This window comes from Balaenoptera ricei, chromosome X (assembly GCF_028023285.1).
Source record: "Balaenoptera ricei isolate mBalRic1 chromosome X, mBalRic1.hap2, whole genome shotgun sequence".
Lineage (NCBI taxonomy): Eukaryota > Metazoa > Chordata > Mammalia > Artiodactyla > Balaenopteridae > Balaenoptera > Balaenoptera ricei.
The window spans coordinates 38,135,624-38,156,812 of record NC_082660.1 but is presented as its reverse complement, the minus strand read 5'-3'; the positions used below and the strand labels follow the sequence as shown (position 1 = coordinate 38,156,812).

At 36.8% G+C, this 21,189-nt stretch overlaps 1 protein-coding gene and 1 pseudogene across 4 annotated transcripts in view; one reads left to right on the top strand and one right to left on the bottom strand.

Moving 5' to 3' along the window:
* The window catches only part of USP9X (ubiquitin specific peptidase 9 X-linked), a 120,312-nt gene that overhangs the window by 22,924 nt on the left and 76,199 nt on the right, over positions 1 to 21,189 (bottom strand). For all 4 annotated transcript variants that reach the window (XM_059911599.1, XM_059911598.1, XM_059911601.1 and 1 more), the window contains 10 exons: positions 18,126 to 18,256; positions 17,648 to 17,926; positions 13,964 to 14,089; positions 12,875 to 13,000; positions 11,649 to 11,815; positions 6,309 to 6,417; positions 5,932 to 6,078; positions 5,198 to 5,344; positions 4,215 to 4,437; positions 1,336 to 1,556 (listed from right to left, as the gene is read on the bottom strand). In XM_059911599.1, the coding sequence (XP_059767582.1) occupies positions 1,336 to 1,556; positions 4,215 to 4,437; positions 5,198 to 5,344; positions 5,932 to 6,078; positions 6,309 to 6,417; positions 11,649 to 11,815; positions 12,875 to 13,000; positions 13,964 to 14,089; positions 17,648 to 17,926; positions 18,126 to 18,256 (1,676 nt within the window). The remainder of the gene's footprint in view (positions 1 to 1,335; positions 1,557 to 4,214; positions 4,438 to 5,197; positions 5,345 to 5,931; positions 6,079 to 6,308; positions 6,418 to 11,648; positions 11,816 to 12,874; positions 13,001 to 13,963; positions 14,090 to 17,647; positions 17,927 to 18,125; positions 18,257 to 21,189) is intronic.
* On the top strand, positions 1,792 to 3,012 carry LOC132357861 (large ribosomal subunit protein eL33-like; annotated as a pseudogene).

Genomic DNA, 21,189 nt, shown 5'->3' with positions numbered 1-21,189 from the left:
AAAACAAACATGGTATGATTCCACTTATATGAGGTACCTAGAATAGTCAAATTCATAGAGATGGAAAGAGAATGGTGGCTGCAGAACTCTGTGTGGGACCTGGATGTAGAAATAGACAATGTCCAGTCCCTGCCCACGAGAAACTTAGTCTAGGGAAGGAAAAAAGCACACAGGCAAAAAACCAAAACCAAAACACCCCACAGTGCAATGGGGTGCCGAGACAACACAGAGCAGAGGGTACCATGAGAGCAAAGTTGAGACACCTTATTTGAACTGTATCATACTTTGTTTGCTGGTACAATTAGCTATCTCTACTGTGCTTAACTCAACAACCTAGAGATGTGATGAATCACAGAACTAGAATCTGAACTCCAATTTTCACCCAGAGCAGTGGTTCTTAACCCGGTATATGGTGTGAGCAATGCCTATGAAGCTTCTTAAAAAAGTAAAAACGCTCAGACCCCAATCCCTGGATGATGCGGTTCAGCAGACCTGGGGAAGAGTTGGGGTCTAGTGTATGTTTCAGAAACCCTCCCTGTAAGTAATAAACTACCTCAGAGCAAATAGTTCGGTGACTGAAGAGAGGGAATGAGAAAAGAACCATTTAAGATATTTACTGCAATCAGAGCATGCTCTGGCTTCTCTCTTCAGCTCTCACCAACACAACACCATGAGTGGGAAAAGGTCAAATAAAAACAAAGAAATACAGGGTGGACGCAAACATGACCACAGCTTATTAAGTCTGGCCACAGTCTCTTCTTTAAAGAACCATGCCATAGTTATGTCAACTCTGATCCACCACTACAACCTAATTTTTTCACAGCTTTATTCTGCATTGGATACTTGGTAGGAGCCTAAATTTTGTCACAAGAAGTTTGTTTCCTAAGCAAAAATAGTTATGATCTGGGAGAAATGCGAAAGTAATCTAAAAGTAAGCACAGACAATGAAACTGGCATAGCACATTATCTTGGCATAAATAAATGGAGATACATAATTAAAATATCAAACAGAAAAGTAAAAATATAATTTAGACTATTATTAAAAATGAAGATTCTTATCATTATACAAACTCTAAATTATACCAAACCCCCAAAAGTGAGTACATTAACTGTTGCTTTAAAACATATAAACTATCATAAAAATTAACTGTAGTTGCAAGTCTGGTAGGTAGTGAGCACTATGTCGAGGTAGCAGTCTGTGCTGGGAGAGTCTAGCTTTATTTTCAAATATTTGCCAACAGGTCCAGTGAAAGTCTAACGCTTTCTAAGCGAGAACAACAGTATCTCGTATCAGAACTTCAAACACAGAAAACAAAAATGCTAAATAAAATTTACCTCGTTGTCCTGCTTCTCATCCCCAGACATATCATCATCTACATCGCTACCTGTGCCTTCAATTGCAAGAATACCATTCCTAATGGACGGAATCATGTAGAGTTGCTGAATCACAGAATTCATATAACAAGTAGCACCAGCGTTTTTCAGCCCCACAAATCCTTTTGGTGGGCGGGGTCCAACAGGTGGCAGATATTCCCACTCAGTAAGTGCTTCACAAGCTGAGAGAAGATAAAAGATTCTTGTAGCACGAATAAAAACATTTTGTCCACTTTAGACTTTATTAAGCTGATAAATTAACATTACCAACAATTCCACTACTCCTATAGCCACCTGAAATAGTGCTCTAGGTATGCATTTCACCCTCAACAAATCGAAGATACACAGCAACACGTACCACTATATAGATTCTTACCCCACCATCTATGAACCCATGCTTTATCTGATGTTGCTTCTATGGCAGTCTCAGCAGTCTCACAAGATGGTACAAGGCTAATTTCTACATGTTAACTTTACTTTTAACTTTATTATAATTTAGTCATTATGAACTTTAACTTTTTTTACTTTTGTATGTTTTTTCAAGTGCCTTCAAACTCATTCTGGCATGAAATGTTATACAAATATATCAACATATGATAGCTTACTAAGTTTTAAATAATCCTAAGATATCACCTGGGTTCACATCCAGGTTCTGATGCTTACCAACTCTTTCATCTTCAGGCAAGCCTCTGTTTCCTTCTTAATAAATGTAGTAATAAGAGTAACACGTGCTTTGCCTATAATCACAATGTTATTTTGAGGAGCAAAAAAGATAGTGGATTTGAGTTCTGTGAGAACTGTAAATCACTGCCTACCTCCCTCTACCTAGTATAAACCTGGAAACAATGTACATATCATCATCTATAAGACCAGTTATATAAATTATATAGTATATTGAACTGAAAGGTAGAAAGGTATATAGCTAATAAATGGATTTAGATAAATATTTATGTGTTGATAGGAAATGATCACAGATATATTAAGGGGAAAACAAAGTGAAGAACACTGTGCACTCCAGACCAATCTGTGGTTAAAAAACTAAACAAACAAACAAACAAAGATTTTGTATGTGGATTTTGCATACTCAGAGATTCTGGGAGGATAGACATGAACTGAAGATAACGGTTACAGCTATCAAAGGGGACCAGGGGAATGGAATGGGCAGGAAAAATGTTTTAGAATACATCCTTCTCTGGTACTTGACATTTTTGCCACACAAATGTACTACTTAAGAACAAGCGGCCTTTCTCTTTCTGCCATCCTGGATCCTGTGGAGGAGTGCTGGGAACAGGACTTCTAAAACAGCAAATAGGTCTGGAAGGCTGTGGTCCAAGGCTCTATTTTTGCTGGCTATAAGCAGGGTCCTGTGAAACCAGAGGGTTCCTCTTCTTAAAATTGAAGGTGTTTATGCCCAAGATGAAACTGAATTCTACCTGGGCAAGAGACGTGCTCATGTGTACAAAGCAAAGAACAACAGTGACTCCTGGTGGCAAACTGAACAAAACCAGAAGAATCTGGGGAAAGGTAACTTGTGCTCATGGAAACACTGGCTTGGTTCGTGTCAAATTCCAAAGCAACCTTCCTGCTAAGGCCATTGGCCACAGAATCTGTGTGCTGCTGTACCCCTTGAGGGTTTAAACTTATTGAAAACTAAATAAATAAAAGTGTGGATTTGTTTAAAAACAAACAAAAACCCCCACCCTACTATATACAAATTTGATAGAATAACTGTCTAACCTTTAAGAACTTTAATCAGAATCTCCTAAAATGTTATTAAAAAGTCCTTATATTCTAAAATACAACATATCAAAAAATAATCTGACATGTTCTTAAAGATTTACTATCATCAATTATATTCTTAAGCTTTGTAGATAAATGGTTTTCTCCTAAAACAGAACAGCCTCCATTGTGGTTTGCTTTCTTATTTCTGCTGTCTCAGTCATTTTATATTGCCCTCATCCCTTTTGAGCTTCAGTTCTATATCAGTAAGATCTACAGTCTACAGTCTGTTTCATGGGCTTCATGTGAGCAGTAACTGAGGACCAAGGGCACTAAAATGTTATCTTCTCACATTCTAATCTTTAAAACCAGATTTTCTTAGAACTCATATGAAAATAACATTAAAGAGCTTCTAAAGTGAGGGCCTGAAAGGTTTTCCAATGCATGTAATTTGAATTTTTAAGTTTGAACTCTGAAATTTGACTATTATTCTGGAGTTTGGATTTTAGTCCAGATTTGACTGAAATGAAATTTATTTTGTTGCTCAATACTTGCATCACTTACAGGAAGACATTTAACAAACATTTGAAAACTTTTCTACATTAAGACTCATTGCTTGTAATGGTCTTAAATGTTAAACTAGTTGCTGAAAGAAAGGAAAACATGAGTTGAAGATGTTTACTAAAAGGAAAACAGAATTTGAACACATGAGAGAACTGCCATCAGAACTTTGTATTTTAGGGCTTCCCTGGTGGCGCAGTGGTTGAGAATCTGCCTGCTAATGCAGGGGACACAGGTTCGAGCCCTGGTCTGGGAAGATCCCACATGCCACGGAGTAGCTGGGCCTGTGAGCCACAACTACTGAGCCTGCGCGTCTGGAGCCTGTGCCCCGCAACGGGAGGGGCCGCGATAGTGAAAGGCCCGCGCACCGCGATGAAGAGCGGTCCCCGCACCGCGATGAAGAGTGGCCCCCGCTTGCCGCAACTGGAGAAAGCCCTCGCACGAACCGAAGACTGAACACAGCCAAAAATAAATAAATAAATAAAGTAGCTATAAAAAAATTAAAAAAAAAAAAAAATTGCAAAAAAAAAAAAAAGAACTTTGTATTTTAAAATACTTACTAGTTATTGCTGTGCCAATGTAGTACATTTCAGTCAAAGAATCTACTATCTGTTTGAGGTTCCTCACACAGCCAACAGCTAATGCTACAAGTAACTCAAAGCCTGCATTAATGGTAGCTGGTGAACTACAGACTGGAATAGCCTGTTCAGCTGGCAGTTCTCCATTTCTCATATACTGTAGGTAAACATTGGATGCAGGGAAGATGAAATCATCAATTAATTCCTACAAAGTTGAAAAACGGATTATGTATTAGCAATGATACATATTTATATAAAAATACATGTAAAGTCATATATGCGTATGTGTATGTATTTTTTTTTAAAGAAAGAAATGTCTCTTGGAAGGAAATAATGTTAAATTAATTGTCAGAATTCAAGATTTCACTGCATGTCAGAAAACTTACTTGGATTTTCTAATAAAAAGATCCCACTTCAAAACACTATTTACTACAATTAACAAACCAACCCGATTTCTCAGGTTAAAAACTCATCAAGAATGAGTTGACTGTAGCACTTAACAAAAATTCACATTAAGTAAATTTACTCTTTTAATCACATGTATACCAAAGCTCATTTTGAATAAAAATTAAATGTCCTAAAATGATACTTTTTGTTTCCTTGAGTTACCACGTATGTGAAAAAACTCATCAAAGAAACACGGTAAATATGCACAGTCTTACATAATAGAGGTTTGTCTCATTGTAAATAAAGTAAAAAGTTGATGAAGTAAAAAGTTCAGATTTTCTAAATAGAAAAATTAAATAGTGCTTACTTTACACAGTACTGAAATTTTATTCATGTCCAAAATTTAGAAATGATATTTTAAAAGTTACTGTAACCTCTATATTCTTTAAAAGTAGAAAAGAGAAATGATCAAGAAAATACACCAAAGACATGATACCATAAATTAACCAGATAGATTTGGTAACAAACATGTAGAACGTTAATGATACATAGCTTAGGACCAAGCCGACAAAACTTACCTTAATAAGATTAGCACCTCCTTTTTCACAACCAATATGATATTTTTTCTCAGGGGTTTGAAAGGCCAGTAACTCTTTTGTTACCCCAAGGTGGCCTTCCAAGATTGTCTCTTCAACACCCGTTTCACCTGTTCTTTTAACATCATCCTGCCAAAGAAAAATATCAAATGCCTAACTTACGAAAGGGTGGTGAGATGTCAGAACAAGAGTGAGCTAGACAGAGGCAATTCCTTCAAACCTTTCCATTCTAAGCGATTTTTTCTCTTCAGAACTTTCTAGAAGTAGGCTTTACAAACTAGCAGAAGAAATGCTAATCTGAAGGCTAAAAGCTACCAATCTCTTCAGAAATAAATTCTCATACAACTCTAAGTAAGAAGTATCAGGTGTTAAGATCAAAAGTTAAATTAAGTGCTAGTCTATCAGACTCATTTTTTGATGAAAACAATTCAAGAATACTTTTTAAAAGATGAAAATTTGCAAAATGGGCCCATTTTAAAATGGAAGAAGCTGAATATCAGTGTTTCAAGTTTTAAGTAAAGCAAGGCATTTGACAAAACTACTTAACGCATTCATTCTGTGAATCATGAGTTAGTAATATCCACTAACACAGAGTATATTCTTTGGTCCTTTTTATTACTTTGTTGTTTTTCATTTAACCAAAATGCTCAAAACTATAAACTACTAATAAAATATCTTATTTATTGATGATAAACACAGTATTAAATGCAACTTACCCTAATTCTTTTAAGCCAATCAATTTCATTATTGAGAAGAACTTCAGCATTGGGTATATTAATATTACTATTGTAAGCATAATTAAGAAGGTGCCTTAAAAGAGTAAAGTAGTCGCCTGAATGTTTAGCTCTCTCTCTGGCTGTGCTCTGAAACAATAAAGTAGAATAATATGAATTTACATGTCCATGCTCAGAATCCACTTTTTAAAAACCCAGAATTAACTAGAGTAAATGACTAACATAGGATGGGAAATTACTAATATTTAAAAAATAAATATAGACTGCTCTAACTTTAATACAAGCTAAAACCATGAATTCTTGACTGTTCCATGTACAAGAATGAATCACAATGATAAGTATATTAAAAAATGTCTCACCCCCAAAACGGTGAAGAGCAGAGTAATGAAGAAAAGTAAAGGCCTGTGTCCCATGCAACATCTGGTGCACATTAAAAAGAACTGCTCCTGTGCCACCTGGCGAACAGTTCTGAAATAAAAATGTTTCACATTTCATATATTATCTTCATGAAGAAAAAGAAAAAAGATTCCAACACTGTCTCTTGGGGTGGGGGTGGGGTGTTAAGGGGTAGGTAAATTAAAAGTAAAAATACAAGAATACGTAACACCCCTTTTAAGCAGCAACGTTTAACAGATGAACTTAGGCTGTGTGTCAAGAACTAAAACCTCAAATTGTCACTGAAGAGTTCAAGGGATACCTTCTAACACCCTTTTCTTGGAACAGGCTGGAAATGTTCCTCTAGGTACAAGAGTTGTATGGTAAGCCTTATGCATCTTTTGGGCATTCCATAGAATTATTCCATTGTGCTCTGGAGCGAACAACTCTGTGGAAATTCTGTTGCAATTACACAATAAGGATGTTGCTGCAGATGTCCCTGATATCATACTAGCGATTCCCAAAGCATGTTACCCAGATCAGCAGCATCAGCAGCATCTGAGAACTTGTTAAAAATGCAATTTCTCAGGCCCCAGCAACCTGCATTTTAATAAAGCCTTCAGGTGATTCTAACGTGTGCTAAAGATTGAGAACCACCGTATAATACAATATTCTATGATTACCCATGGGAAAAACTTGTCTCTGGTCACAGTACTGGGACTTTTACCTGAGCATCACGGGTCTCTTAAAAAATATGTATACTATACAGATCTCACTAGAATAAATGCTCCAAGAGGGCAAAGACATCATCTATTTAGTTTAGTACTGTGCCTCCAGAATGAAGAATGATGCCTGGCATATAACAGGTGCTAAGAACCAGTTACCAGATGTATAAATACTGTTTGTTTACAAGATGGAGGTCCGTCTCCATTAGAAAGTAAGCTCTTTCAGGACAGGGCTTTGCTTTGTTGAAGCATGAGTTCCTGGCACCTAGAACAACATCTGACATATGGAAGATGCTCAAAAAGTATCTGCTAACGAAGCATTTGTCTATCGTACAGACATTACAAACTACATTTGGTGAATAACTATGTTTCTGCCAATGTGCTAGCTGATAAACAGCTTACAAACAAATTTTTAGTTCAATGTAAGAACTTGACAGTATACATTCTGTGTACTAACCTCCCTCCTGGATATTTTTTAGGTTTCTGAAACCTGTACATGGTCCTATAAACCATAGGGACCTTTAGAAGCTTTGTGGGTTAGGTTTAGTGGAATTCAAATAAACTGACATCAGGAATACTTGGTTTTGTTGGGGAGAAGGTCCATAACTTTTACCAGATTTTCAGAGGTATATGTCATTCATACTGCCCTAGTTTATTTTTTAAAAAGTTAGGTATGCGGCCCAAATAGAGTGAGGGTCTATAAAGAGTTGATGCTTGTCAGTTCCTGATGAACCCTCCCTCACACATGCGGACTTTGGTAATGCTTCAAAAGAAACACATCTACTAAAAAATCCTGTTGCCTGTATCTTCACAACATACTCAAAATCTGATCATTTCTCACCACTTCTACTATTGCCATACTTCCAGACTCTCTCATCTTTTATTTGAATTAATGAAATAGTCTAAGTGCCTTTCCTGCAAAGCAACCAGAATAAACTTAAAATGTTAACTCAGAGCATATCATTCTTCTGCTCAAAACCCTCCAATGGGGGACTTCCCTGGTGGTCCAGTAGTTAAGACTCTGCTCCCAATGCAGGGGACACAGGTTTGATCCCTGGTCAAGGAACTAAGATCCCACACGCCGCAGCAAAAAAACCAAAAAAAAAAAACCCCAATGGATTCCCATCTCACTTAGGGTAAAAGTTAATGTCTTTACAATGATCTATAAAATCCTTACAGGCTGCTTATTGCCTCTCTGGCCTCACCTCCTACAACTCCCCCACCTCTGCTGTTCCAGACACACCCGGCTCCATGTTTTTCTTTACATGTCAGGCATGTTCCTGCCTTGGGACATTTGCATCTGTTGTTTCTTCTGCTTAAAACACACTTCCCCGGGGGGGTGGGGGGGTGGGGGGGATAAAGTTGGAATTTGGGATTAACAGACTACTACATACAAAATAGATAAACAACAAGGACCTACTATATAATACAGGAAATACAGTATTTCGTAATAATCTATGATTGAAAAGAATCTGAAAAAAAATATATATGTATAACTGAATCACTGTGCTGTACACCTGAAACACTGTAAAGCAGCTATATATACCTCAATTAAAAAATTAAAATTAAAAAATATATATATTTGGTCAGATGACCAAAATGTATTTCTCATATAAAAAATAAAATAAAATTTAAAATGAAATATGATGGAGGTGTTAGCTAACCTTAGGCTATGGTGGTAATCATACTGCAAGATATGACTGTATCAAATCAACACTTTGTACACCTTAAAGTTACAGTTATATGCTGATTATATCTCAATAAAGCTGAACAAAAAAAATACAATTTAAAATGAAAAACAAAACACAAAAAACCCCCACCCAAAAACCCAACACACTTCCCCCATTAACTGCATGGATCACTACCTCACTCTTTCAGAGCTCTGTTTAAAAGGTCACCCTTCTCTGGGAAGTCTTCTCTGACTATCCTACATAAAACTGAACTCCAATGACCCTGCCTCCCCACTCATCCCCATTCCTGATTTATTTCTCTCGATAGCATTTATTAATATAACATACTATATATTTTCCCATGTGTCTTCCTTTCCCACTCCCCATCCCCTTTAGTACAGACTCCAAAAAGACTGACATTTTGTCTGTTTTGTTTACTGCTATATTCCCAGTAGCTAGAACACTGCCTGGTGCATAATGGGTACTTGATAAATTATTCATCGGTGAGACTGCCTACAATATTAAAATCTAACACTACTTGGATCTCAGCATCAAAGGCCTTCTGTAAACTGATGCCTACTAATCTCCTTTTCTGCATTATCCCTTTCTCTTCTTCTACCAGAATACTCAGCTGTGCCTTGAAAGCACTATGCCAGGAGTGGCAAACTCAAATGCCTCCATGGATCATCAAGGTAACATAAAGGAGTTAAACAGGCAGAGTATAAAAGCAACAGGTGCTGGAGGAGGCTTAAAAAAAAAAACACAACAAATCCACTTAAAGGAATTCAAATCCAATTACGCGCAATTACAACAAAATATCAGTGTTGTTATGTGGAAGCAGACCTCTTCTAATAGGAACAGAGGTCTAGGAGGCCTCTAGGGATAAGGAAAACTTATTGGAAAATGTGGCCCTGAAGTTGAAATTTTCGAGTGCGTAGAAGCAAGAGCCAAATTGCGGAGTGCTTATAAACCAAATTTAAATGTTTACACTTAATTCAAAGACAATGGGAAGACATGGAAAGATTTTAAGCAGGAAAACAACACGATCATATTTTGCAAGATATACTCTGCAAGTATCGAAGCCCGGTACTCTGATATTTATAATATGATGATTTAAAACTGCAGGGCAGGGCTTCCCTGGTGGTGCAGTAGTTAAGAATCCGCCTGCCAATGCAGGGGACACGGGTTCGAGCTCTGGTCCGGGAAGATCCCGGGTTCGAGCCCTGGCCTGGGAAGATCCCACAGGCCGCGGAACAACTAAGCCCGTGCGCCCCAACTACTGAGCCTGAGCTCTAGAACCCACGAGCCACAACTACTGAAGCCCACGTGCCTAGAGCCCGTGCTCCGCAATAAGAGAAGCCACCGCGATGAGAAGCCTGCTCACGCAACGAAGAACCAAAGCAGCCAAAAATAAAAATAAATAAATAAATACATACATACATAACTAAAACTGCAGGGCAGGGTGAGAGTCAGTACTAGGGAAGAAAATCAGATACCTAAAGCTCAAAAAAGATCTTAACCTTAGAAGACACCCCTTGTTGTCAAAGACAAAATAACAAGAGGCATGAGAAGAAGTGCTGTGTACGGTACTTTTTACTTCATTGTGCACAAGTTTCAGGGAGAAGAGGAGTCAAATGGTTCTAACTTCCTATAATGGGGATTTTCGTAAAAAGTAGAGGGCAGAAAACTTATTAAACGAAGTTTCTTGATACTTAGTAGCAAAGAAAGTGACATAAGTTCCTAATTTAGTTTAAGATTTTAAAAAATCAACATAGATTAAGAAATTTGTACCTCCAGGTCTGACTTCATCAAAACTCATGGCTAATCATCTTTCCTCTCCTCCAGACTTATTCAACCTATTTATCTTTCTTAACATACACAGTTGTCCAACGATGATAAAGTTTTCTCAAAGAGATAGCAAGCTCAAGCTTATTTGGGGGGTGGGGATCCCATCAAAGAACTTTCTGAATAGGCTGAACTAGATGTCTTCAAGGAAATTACCAAGGAACTTCTAAAATAATAGAGATTCCCACTTGAGACCACTAAATTACTTTACAGCATCCCCTGGAGTGAGTTGAACCTACTACTCCATCACACCATGTACACTTAAAAAAACAAACAAACAAAAAACAAAAAAACTTTACCACTAGGCTTCATGTCAGCAAAGTGCTTATTTTGACTTTACACTAACTTTTCATCAGTGATTTTTGTCATCGTTGAATGGAATGTGAAAGAATAAACAAAGTGAACATTTCCTGGGTCTTTTTGCAAAATGTATGTGAGATAGATTAATTACATATAACAGTGATATTGATTAGAGCTCAAGTTTAAAAAGTTACCTTATGAAGGTCAAGATTAGATTGACATAAGAGGATGGAAAACCTACATTTTCTACAAATTTGATTGACCTGCACAAAAAGAAGCCCAAAACAAAATTAATGCCACTGAATAAATGCTCTTAAAATGAAAAACTAGGACTTTATAATTGGTCTTTATTCTCAGTGTAAAATGCAAAAGTTCTTACCATAACCATGCCTTGTGAATTCCACATTGACTTAACAACTTCACTAAAAAAAAACACTTGGCTCTAGGTATCTAAGAAAGGAAGCTAAATGTCCTATTTAATTTAAATCTTGTAAACCAGATTTTTTAAATGGGCTAAAATACATACCTCTTAGGTGAAACTAAATTCTGGAATTACAGAAAAATTAATTTTACTTTGAGAATTAATGTTCACATTTTGTAGACAGTAAAACCAAACAAATTCAGGTCTAGGCAAAACACAGTTAAATAAAAATTTCCTAAACATTAGTGTGCTATAGAGACAATAAATATTTGATTCCTGGGATAAATTCTGCCAACACAAAATAATTCATTTCTGCTTAAAAAAAATAAGATCAAATTTCTTACAATTAAAAAAGACACTTACTTGCTGTGACAGTGCAACAGTAAATCAATAATGAATGTCTGCCAAGCCTTTTCTTTACTAAGAGCATCTAAGGCTGTCGGAATCAAGGCAAAACATAACGTCATCACCTCCAATGCTTCACAGCAAACCTGTTCATCTTCCAAATCTGGCTCATTGCCTGCATTGGTCTGTAAAATTATAGTCAGGGACAAATTACCTAGAGATGTATTTAAGAAAAATCTCATACAAACTTCAAGTTAGTGCTTAAAACTTACCTAGTCACTTAAACCACCTGGCCTCAGCTTCTTTACCTACAACTCTTGAGGCCCCTTTGAAATAGCACGGAAATGAGTATAAACAGATGATAAAGTCTAATTCTATTCTTTTGCTAGGTCCCAAGGATGGCTGAAGGAGCACACTGAGCATATTACCTGCTTCTTTGTCCCCCAGGCTCCTAGAGACCTTCTGAGTTGTGTACTTCTGCACCAACAATCATTCCTTCCTCAAGAACCACTCTGGCACTGCAGTCAGAGTACCCAACTTCTGACTAGTCCCATTATGTAGCTTACCTACAGTGCCATTGTATTCAAAAGCAATTGTCTCAGACAACCGTTCAGGAAAGGTTTGAAGGTTTTACGACCTAAAATATGCTTGGGTAGATAGCTAATAAATTCTAACCTGAAGTTATCAATAAGTAATATTTATAGTACATGCCTGAAGAAGAACAGGCATTCAAATATTAGCTGAGTGAGTAACCAACAGTACAGGACATCAACATATATCCCAGGCAAATCACGGTTATGTTGGCCATAAAAGGGAAGCTCCTATAACTTAATTTCCCCTTCTAAATAAGCAGCAGTGGCTATCAGGGGCAGATATATATATAACAGAAAATCAAAGAGCCAAACACAGTCTCTCTTCTGCAAATAACTTGATTAATCTAATGGAAGATCAAGGATGATACCTAATTGGCTGACACTCTTGAATGCTTTAAGAGAGTCAAAAATACGTAAATGCCATGATATCACAACTGACAGTTACCTAAACCAAAATACATAGGACAGAAAGATGATGAAAGAAGAATAAAGAGGATAGGAGAAAGCAAATTCAGTATGAAATAATTATACCTGACTTTAGTGAGAAGTAGAAAAAGACAGTTTCATATTAAGATGGCAGACATAATAATTCAGCCTCATGCACAATTAAACATTGTCTTAAAGGTAATATATTTCTGCGATAATTCTTACCTTCTCATAAATTTTAGTGATTTCTTCATTTGGGCTAAATACTAGCTGTAATGCCCCACATCCTGATGCCCAGATAATTTTTTGTATAGCTCTAATTACACAAATATCAGGCATATATCTTGAAGCCTGCAAGATAATGAGTAATTAAAACAGTTGACACAGTATTAGAGTGGAATAATCACTAGAAAAGCAAAAATGTTTCTCCCTGTAAAGGAAACAGGAATGGCTGTGAAGTAGTACCACTGTCTTTAGGTTCCCAAGTTGCCTTTGTCCCATTATTTCGTTTAACAGCAATACCACAAAGTATGCTCTCCAAGTTATTATCTGGCTCTACTCTACTTTCAGAAGAACCTTAAAAAGACTACAGAGGTGATCAAACCATTCCACTCCTAGTTTTTTACCCAAAAGAAATAAAAACTTAGGTCCACACAAACACTTGTACAGAATGTTTACAGCAGCTTTATTCACAGCTAAGAAAGAGAATGTCCTTTACCAAGTATATGGATAAACACAATGTGGAATATTCATAATGGGATATTACTCAGCAATAAAAAGGAATGGACTAATGGTCCACACCACACAGATAATTCTCAAAGTCATTATTCTGAGTGACAGAAGCCAGACATAAAAGAACACACACTGTATGATTCCACTTGTGTAAAATTCTAGAAAATGAAAACTACTATATAGTAACAAAAGATCAGTGGTTATCTGAGGCCAGGGGTAGATAGGGAAGAAGAAGAGACTTCAAAGGGGCATATGGAAAGAGTGATGGAGACATTCTGTGTCTTGACTATGGTGGACGTGTGACACACATATGTATTTGTCAAATTTCACCTAATTATATGCTTTAAAAGGATGCTGTTCATTGTACATAAAGGTGATTAAAACCAGAAAGTACTAATATTATCATTAGGTAAAATTCATGTTAAGGGAACTTTATCTAGACTGAGTCAGTGATTAAAATGAGTGGGCCTAGGAAAATTAAGCCCCAAAATGTGATAAGGGTTATTTCTACATAAAGAGAGGGTCAAAAGTGAAAGAAATGAACCTTCCAGAATTTCAGAGCTTTACAAATTTAATACTAACCTCATCAGATATTTGCTGAGCAAGACGAATTGACACATTTCTAAGCATGCATTCAGATGATGGATTAGGAATGCTCTGAAGGGCACTTTGTAGCACCACTGCTTGATCATGAGTAACTTGGTTGACCTGAAAAAAGATAAATATTTTACTTTAATACTGCGTACATAACCAAATCCAATCCTTTACTCCTCACTCAGCACCACTCCCGCAGGATGACCTCCCTTCTGTATATATTCAATACACTGTAGAACCCGTGTGACTTACACAAAAAGTTCTTTGCATTGCCAACAATGTGGGCTTCCTCTTTTTCTTGTGTAGTGGAGTGCCACATATCCCTCTGCAAACCCCATTCTAGATCAATCCAACTTATGTCTCTACATCTGCATTCAGCACAACTTGCAGAGGTGAGTGATAAACTGAACTGAACTGACTGGTCGCAGTCCCAACTAGAAACTCAGTGAAGTACTTCACATGCATGCTCCTGGGCAGACCCTGCTCCCCATTCACCCTGGTCATCAAACTCTTTTTAGAAAAGAAAAAGTAAGGAATATCAATAACAGAAGAAAAATACTAATGTATAAAAGGTACCAGACCAAATTTTTAAGCCCATAAAGAAAAAAGATTACTTTTAAGTAGTTATTAGCCAGGCAATTCTGACTGCCTTTCAAGTTCTAACTCTTCTCCATATTGTAAGTATTTCTACAACAGTATTTAAGACAAGTCTGTTTTTACTAATTTTGCCTTTACCGCCCTATTGACTGTGAGCTCCTTGAGATTAGAGGCTATTATGTACCTCTGTATACACAGTGGCACATTTTCTGAATAAAAGAGAGACGTGAAAGAGGGGAGCATTTATATTTTCTGTGTACTTCATTAAGCTCCTGTGTCAGGGATTATGGTAAGAATCTGTTTTTATCTTAAGAAGAACACCACTTTAAAAAAATCCTAGTAAGCGTGGTACCTTTAATGCAAAACAATTTAAGACTTGGGCCACTTTTTTTCATTACCCTTTTTAATGAAAATTTCTAACATATATGAAAGTGGAGAGAAAGGGATTATGAACTCACATGTACCCACCGCCCAGCTTCAACAATTATGAACAAAGGACCAAAATTACTTTGTCTAACCACTCCCCTCACTTTCCATCCCTGCCCCACCCCATGATTATTTTGAAGCAAATCCTAAATATCATATAATTTCATCTGTAAATACTTCAACAATCTTTTCTTAAAAGAGAGGGCTCTTCCTTTTAAACATAACCACAGTATCATCATCACACCTAAAACAATTATAAATGCTATTATCTCAATTATATGTGATTATTATAGTATCACATATCTAATCAATATTCTAATCTCAAGGCCTAAGCCATTCTTAAAATAGAACATCTATATTCCTGAAGCTTTTATCTTCTATTGGTAACTTAGTAAACCATCACTTATGATGCATATAAAACAAGTCAAATGCGTAGTTTGACTTCTCATAAATAGGCATCGAATTCTGGCATGTCTTGAGAACCTTTGGTAAAATGGATCAAGGTAAAAACAGAGTCAAAATAAGTTCAGAATTGGAGGTTAAGCCTGTCAAGGTGGGAAGAGAGGCTGGCAACAGGCTAAATCAATTACAGTTGATCCTTGAACAGCATGGGGGTTAGGAGTATAGACATTCTAGGAGTCGAAAATCTGCACAAAACTTTACAGTCGGCCCTGGGTATCTGTGGTTCCAATCAATTTAGGATCGTGTAGTACTGTAGTACTTACTGAAAAATCCATGTATAAGCAGACTCGAGCAGTTCAAACCTGTGTCGTACAAGGGTGAACATCTTTTTTATTGCCATCTGTGTGTGTGTGTATATATATATATATGCCAGATACGAGCTAGGAAGAGATTCATATGGAGTTTTTGGTAGGTTTAAAATAATTGAAAGAAGGACTTCCCTGGCGGTCCAGTGGTTAGGACTCCGTGCTTTCACTGCCAAGGGCCTGGGTTCAATCCCTGGTTGGGGAACTAGGATCCCTCAAGTGGTGCAGTGAGGCCGAAAAATAAAATAAAATAATTAAAAGACTATTTGGGGTTTTTAGCGGTTCCAGACAAATTTTAGGATTATCTGTTCTAGTTCTGTGAAAAATGTCACAAGTTTTGATAGCGATTGAATTAAATCTATACATTGCATTGGGTATGAACATTTTAACATTAATTCTTCCAATCCATGAACACAGGATAACTTTCCATTTCTTCGTATCGTATTACAATTTCCTTTTATCAACGTTTTATAGTTTTCAGAGTATAGGTCTTTCACTTCCTTGGTTAAATTTATTGCCAGGTGTTTTTTTTGATGTGATTGCATCCTTGATTTCTCTGATAGTTCATTATTAGTGTATAGAAATGCAACAGAGTTCTGTATATCAATCTTGTGTCCTGCAGCTTTACTGAATTCACTTATTAGTTCTAATAGTTTTTTGGTGGAGTCTTTAGGGTTCTATACGTATAGAATAGTACCATGATCATCTGCAAACAGTGATCCAGCAATTCCAGTCCTGGGTATATATCTGAAGAACATGAAAACACTAATTTGAAAAGATATATGCACCTCAGTGTTCACAGCAGCATTATTCACAATAGCCAAGATATGGAAGCAACATAAGTGTCCATCAACAGATGAATGGATAAAGAAGATGTGGGGTGTGTGTATGCAATGGAATATTATATTATTCAACCATAAAAAGAATGAAATAAGTCCGACAAAGAAAAGACAAATACTGTATATTTTCACGTATACGTGGAATCTAAAAAATAAAACAAACAAATATAACTAAACAGGAACAGAACCACAGATACAGAAAACAAACTAGTGGTTACCAGAGGGGAGAGAGGCAAAATAGGTGAAGGGGATTAAGAGGTACAAACTACTAGGTATAAAAATAAGTGAGCTATAAGGATGTAAGGCGGGGACTTCCCTGGTGGTGCAGTGGTTAAGAATCCGCCTGCCAATGCAGGGGACATGGGTTCGAGTCCTGGTCTGGGAAGATCCCACATGCCGTGGAACAACTAAGCCTGTGCACCACAACTACTAAGCCTGTGCTCTAGAGCCCGTGAGCCACAACTACTGAAGCCCGTGCGCCTAGAGCCCGTGCTCCGCAACAAGAGAAGACACTGCAATGAGAAGTCCGCGCACTGCAACGAAGAGTAGATCCCACTCGTCGCAACTAGAAAAAGCCCGCGCGTAGCAGCAAAGACCCAACGCAGCCAAAAATAAATAAATAAACAAATTAAAAAAAGGATGTAAGGTACAACACAGGGAATATAGCCAATATTTTATAATAACTATATGGAGTATAATCTATAAAAATATCAAATCACTTTGTTGCACACCTGAAACTAATATTGTAAGTCAACTACACATCAAAAAAAAAAAAAAAAGTATTAATCAAAAGTCAAACAGGATTTAAGGGAACAGGGAAGAACTGCCCTCTCAGAGTAGAGTCAGTGAAAAGCATTTGTAATTTTAATACAAATATAATTTAATAGAAGGAAACCATTAAAATGAGGAACCACTGGAAAGGAACTGAAAACATTTTGAATCAACTCTGAACTCTATAAGCAACTCTTAAGAGTTTCTAAGAAGTTTAACTTTAAAAGTTGCCATCTATTATTACAAAAATATTTTTAAAAAGTCTGTATTACCGACGCCATGGGATTCACGCCTTCCACACCTGGCTGACAAGCTTCCGCCACAGCTCGAACGTGGCCATAGCCAATGGCAGTTAGCAACAGTTTGGCTATTTTAAGAGCATTGAGGTAGGCACCCCTTCGAGTTTCCATATCTGCATTTGGTAGGAAGTTATTTCTGGTTAGCATACTCAGGACAAGGGGTAGGCCACCACTTTTCAAGAAGTGAAATTGAAAATCAGAGGAATCATCAGCCAGAGGTGCACCAGCAGGCATTAACAAGGCATAGACTACCTGGAAAAAAGTAGAAGAACTGTATTAAAAGGTTTTAAGATAATTTCTTATTTTCCTCATCATCATTAGTTTAAAATTTTCCCATATTTTGAAATTCTTTCAAAAATATTTCATTACAATTTTATCCATGTTCTTCACATTATCATATAAAAGGTCAAATTTCAAGAACATGGAATAAATGCAAAAAGTAAAAACCAACCTCTGTTAGGTATAGCACTTGTGAGGCTGAAGGACCAAAGAAAAGCGAGTCAAGAGATGGACTAAGGCTGCTTTCTCCAAGTTTGGCGTGGTCTAAACAAATAGCTCTTAATTTTTCTATTGTTGTGCTATCTGTAAGAAAAAAAGATACATAGTCTAAAACAAAACATAATTCATGCATTCATAGTATTTTACTTTTGATATTCTGAAGACTACTTTAGTATGGAATAAGAATCAATTCAGCTGAGTTACAGGCTCAAACTTCACAAGACATAACCAGATCTGGATTGGTTTAAAAAAAAAAAAAAAAAAGTCACAATCAACCAGGGCTCTTTAATCACTCAACCCAAACACGAAGGAAGCAGTCTCCTCCTACTCAGAGACCTCAAATCAACATGTCTTCCTCAGGCACTAGAGACCAAAAAACTGCAACACACTTCAAAAGGAAGTAGTTCTTATTGAAAATTAAAAAAACGGAAATATGACAAGCTCTTCCTTCCAACTTATGTTAGCCTCCACGACACTGTGTATTAACTCAGCAGTCTCCAACCTTCTTGGCACCAGGCACCAGTTTCGTGGTGGTGTGGACAATTTCGTGTGGACAATTTTTCCACAGACCGGGGTGGGGGGGATGGTTTTGGGATGATTCAAGTGCATTATATTTATTGTGCACTTTATTTCTATTATTATTACATTGTAATATATAATGAAATAATTATACAACTCACCATAATGCAGAATCAGCGGGACACTCACTGATAGGGTTTTGATATGAGTCTGCAAGCAATTGATTTATTATGGTCTCTATGCAGTCAAACCTCTCTGCTAATGATAATCTGTATCTGCAGCCGCTCCCCAGCACTAGCATCACCGCCTCAGCTCCACCTCAGATCAGGCATTAGATTCTCATAAGGAGCCCTCAACCTAGATCCCTTGCATGCACAGTTCAAAGTAGGGTTACGAGCTCCTATGAGAATCTAATGCTGCCGCTAATCTGACAGGAGGCGGAGCTCAGGCAGTAATGAGAGTGATGGGGAGCAGCTGTGAATACAGATGAAGCTTCGTTCGCTCACTGGTCCTCACTGGTCCGGCCTGCTGCTCACCCCCTGCTGTGCGGCCAGGTTCCTAACAGGCCACAGACCAGTAGCAGTCGGTGGCTCGGGGGTTGGGGGCCCCTGTACCAACTGGTTTGTTAAAATGAAAGAAGCTTACTGGTATCCTTGGAAACTGAACCTTAAAAAGCAAACATTTAAAAAAAAAAAAAAAGGGAACAGTGCCTAATGTGCACATCAAGTAAGAAGATTTTTTTGATAATATTAAAAGATGAGTTTCACTTAAATCACACTAAAAAGATACGGTAAAAAAGAAAGAAACAATCCCATTATTAGCTACCAAACACTCAAATTTACTTCAGAAAGTACTTCAATAATCAAATTATTTCCAAGGTAAATGCCCTATGATTAAAATACCACTCGATAAATAAGATTTTCTTGAAGAATAAAGATAACTGAAAATTACTATAATTTCCTTAGGGTAAGCTAATTTTTACAGGCCTGGAAATATCTTATCAAAAAAACTTCAATTTGTGTTAAAACTGTTGGCTTTCCCTATTCTGAAAGGAGAGTGACATTATAACTAAATGAAATATTCAGTTTTAATAATAAAACATTTGTGAGTATCTTCTCCTGTCATTAAATATTCATCCCCTATATCATTTTATATTAATGATTAAAATGACATGTCCTTTTGCCAGTACACTAGTTTAATCTCTAACACTGGGTATTTAGGTTTTCTCAATTTTTTTTTAAACAATAAAGATCCAAGTTACTCTCTAAAAAGAAACCAATTCATATGCTGTACCTGAAAATACCTTGCTTAGTTTAAAAATATTCTGAGTGAAGGAGGGAGGGCAAAGGGAATAGGAGAAAAGAAACAAGAGCTCTAAGAAAAGGAAGCACTGAATTTTAAGCAAATCATTTAATGTTGTTGGATTATAGTTTATTCATTTGAGGGATCTGAACCAAATGATCACTAGTGGCCATTCCAGCTTTAGCATTCATGAACCTAAATAATCTTAGGTCCCCGATTATGCACATGCTCATTTAACAAAATACGGAAAATAGAGACAACAAATTTAAACTGCCCATAATCCTGGATTTTAGTTTCTTTCTTTCTAGTCTGTTGAAGAGATACCTAATAAGCCTAATCAATTATATGATTATAGCAACATAGTATAAAAAACTCTAGAAAACGTTGAGCAGTAACACACAGGTTAACAGTACAAACTTTGGAGCCCAACTGCATGCATTATCTTAGAACTGCCTTTAAGCTCCGTGTCTCTGGTCAAAAGGAACAATCTCTCGGTACCTCAGTTTCCCCATCTTTAAAATAGAAATAAAAATAGTAATTCCCTCCCTAGGAATGTTGTGAGGTTTAAATGAGTTAACAAGTGTGAAGTGCTCATAACAGATTTTGCCATATTTTAAGATATTAGTTAGACCAAACTCCTGGGAAAAAAGGAGGTCTGAAGAGGAAAAGCAACTCATTCTGCTTGGTAAAGAAATATACATTTTAATTTCTCTGTATCAAGCAAGAACCTGTTTTCCTGATGCGTATAAAGGTCACAGGAACTCCTGAGGAGTTTAAATTACAAGAGTTTAAATTACCTACAGAGACTGCTGTAGAAATTCTAAGTTTAACAGCAAATCATAATGGAGGCACTGGACTTTAGGCAAAGATTCAGAATAAACAAAAGTAAAGTCAATGACTAATAAAAAAGCTTCTAATTCCATCTTGTTTTTTTCCTCCTTCTAAAATACATGCACGTGTGCACAAACACTAAATGATTACCCAAATGTTAGAAACAGAATTTATAACTACTTCCTCTTCTTAGAGCTCCTGCTTCCTATCTTAAAGAAGAATGTGTCTGCGCACACGCCCGTGTGTGTAACAACCACAGTGACAAAGAGTAGGTTAACATTTGTTGAATAGTGATTAAATACCCGCCACTAGGCTAGGGGTTTTCCATACATGACCCCATTTAATCCATGCAATTCTATGAAATA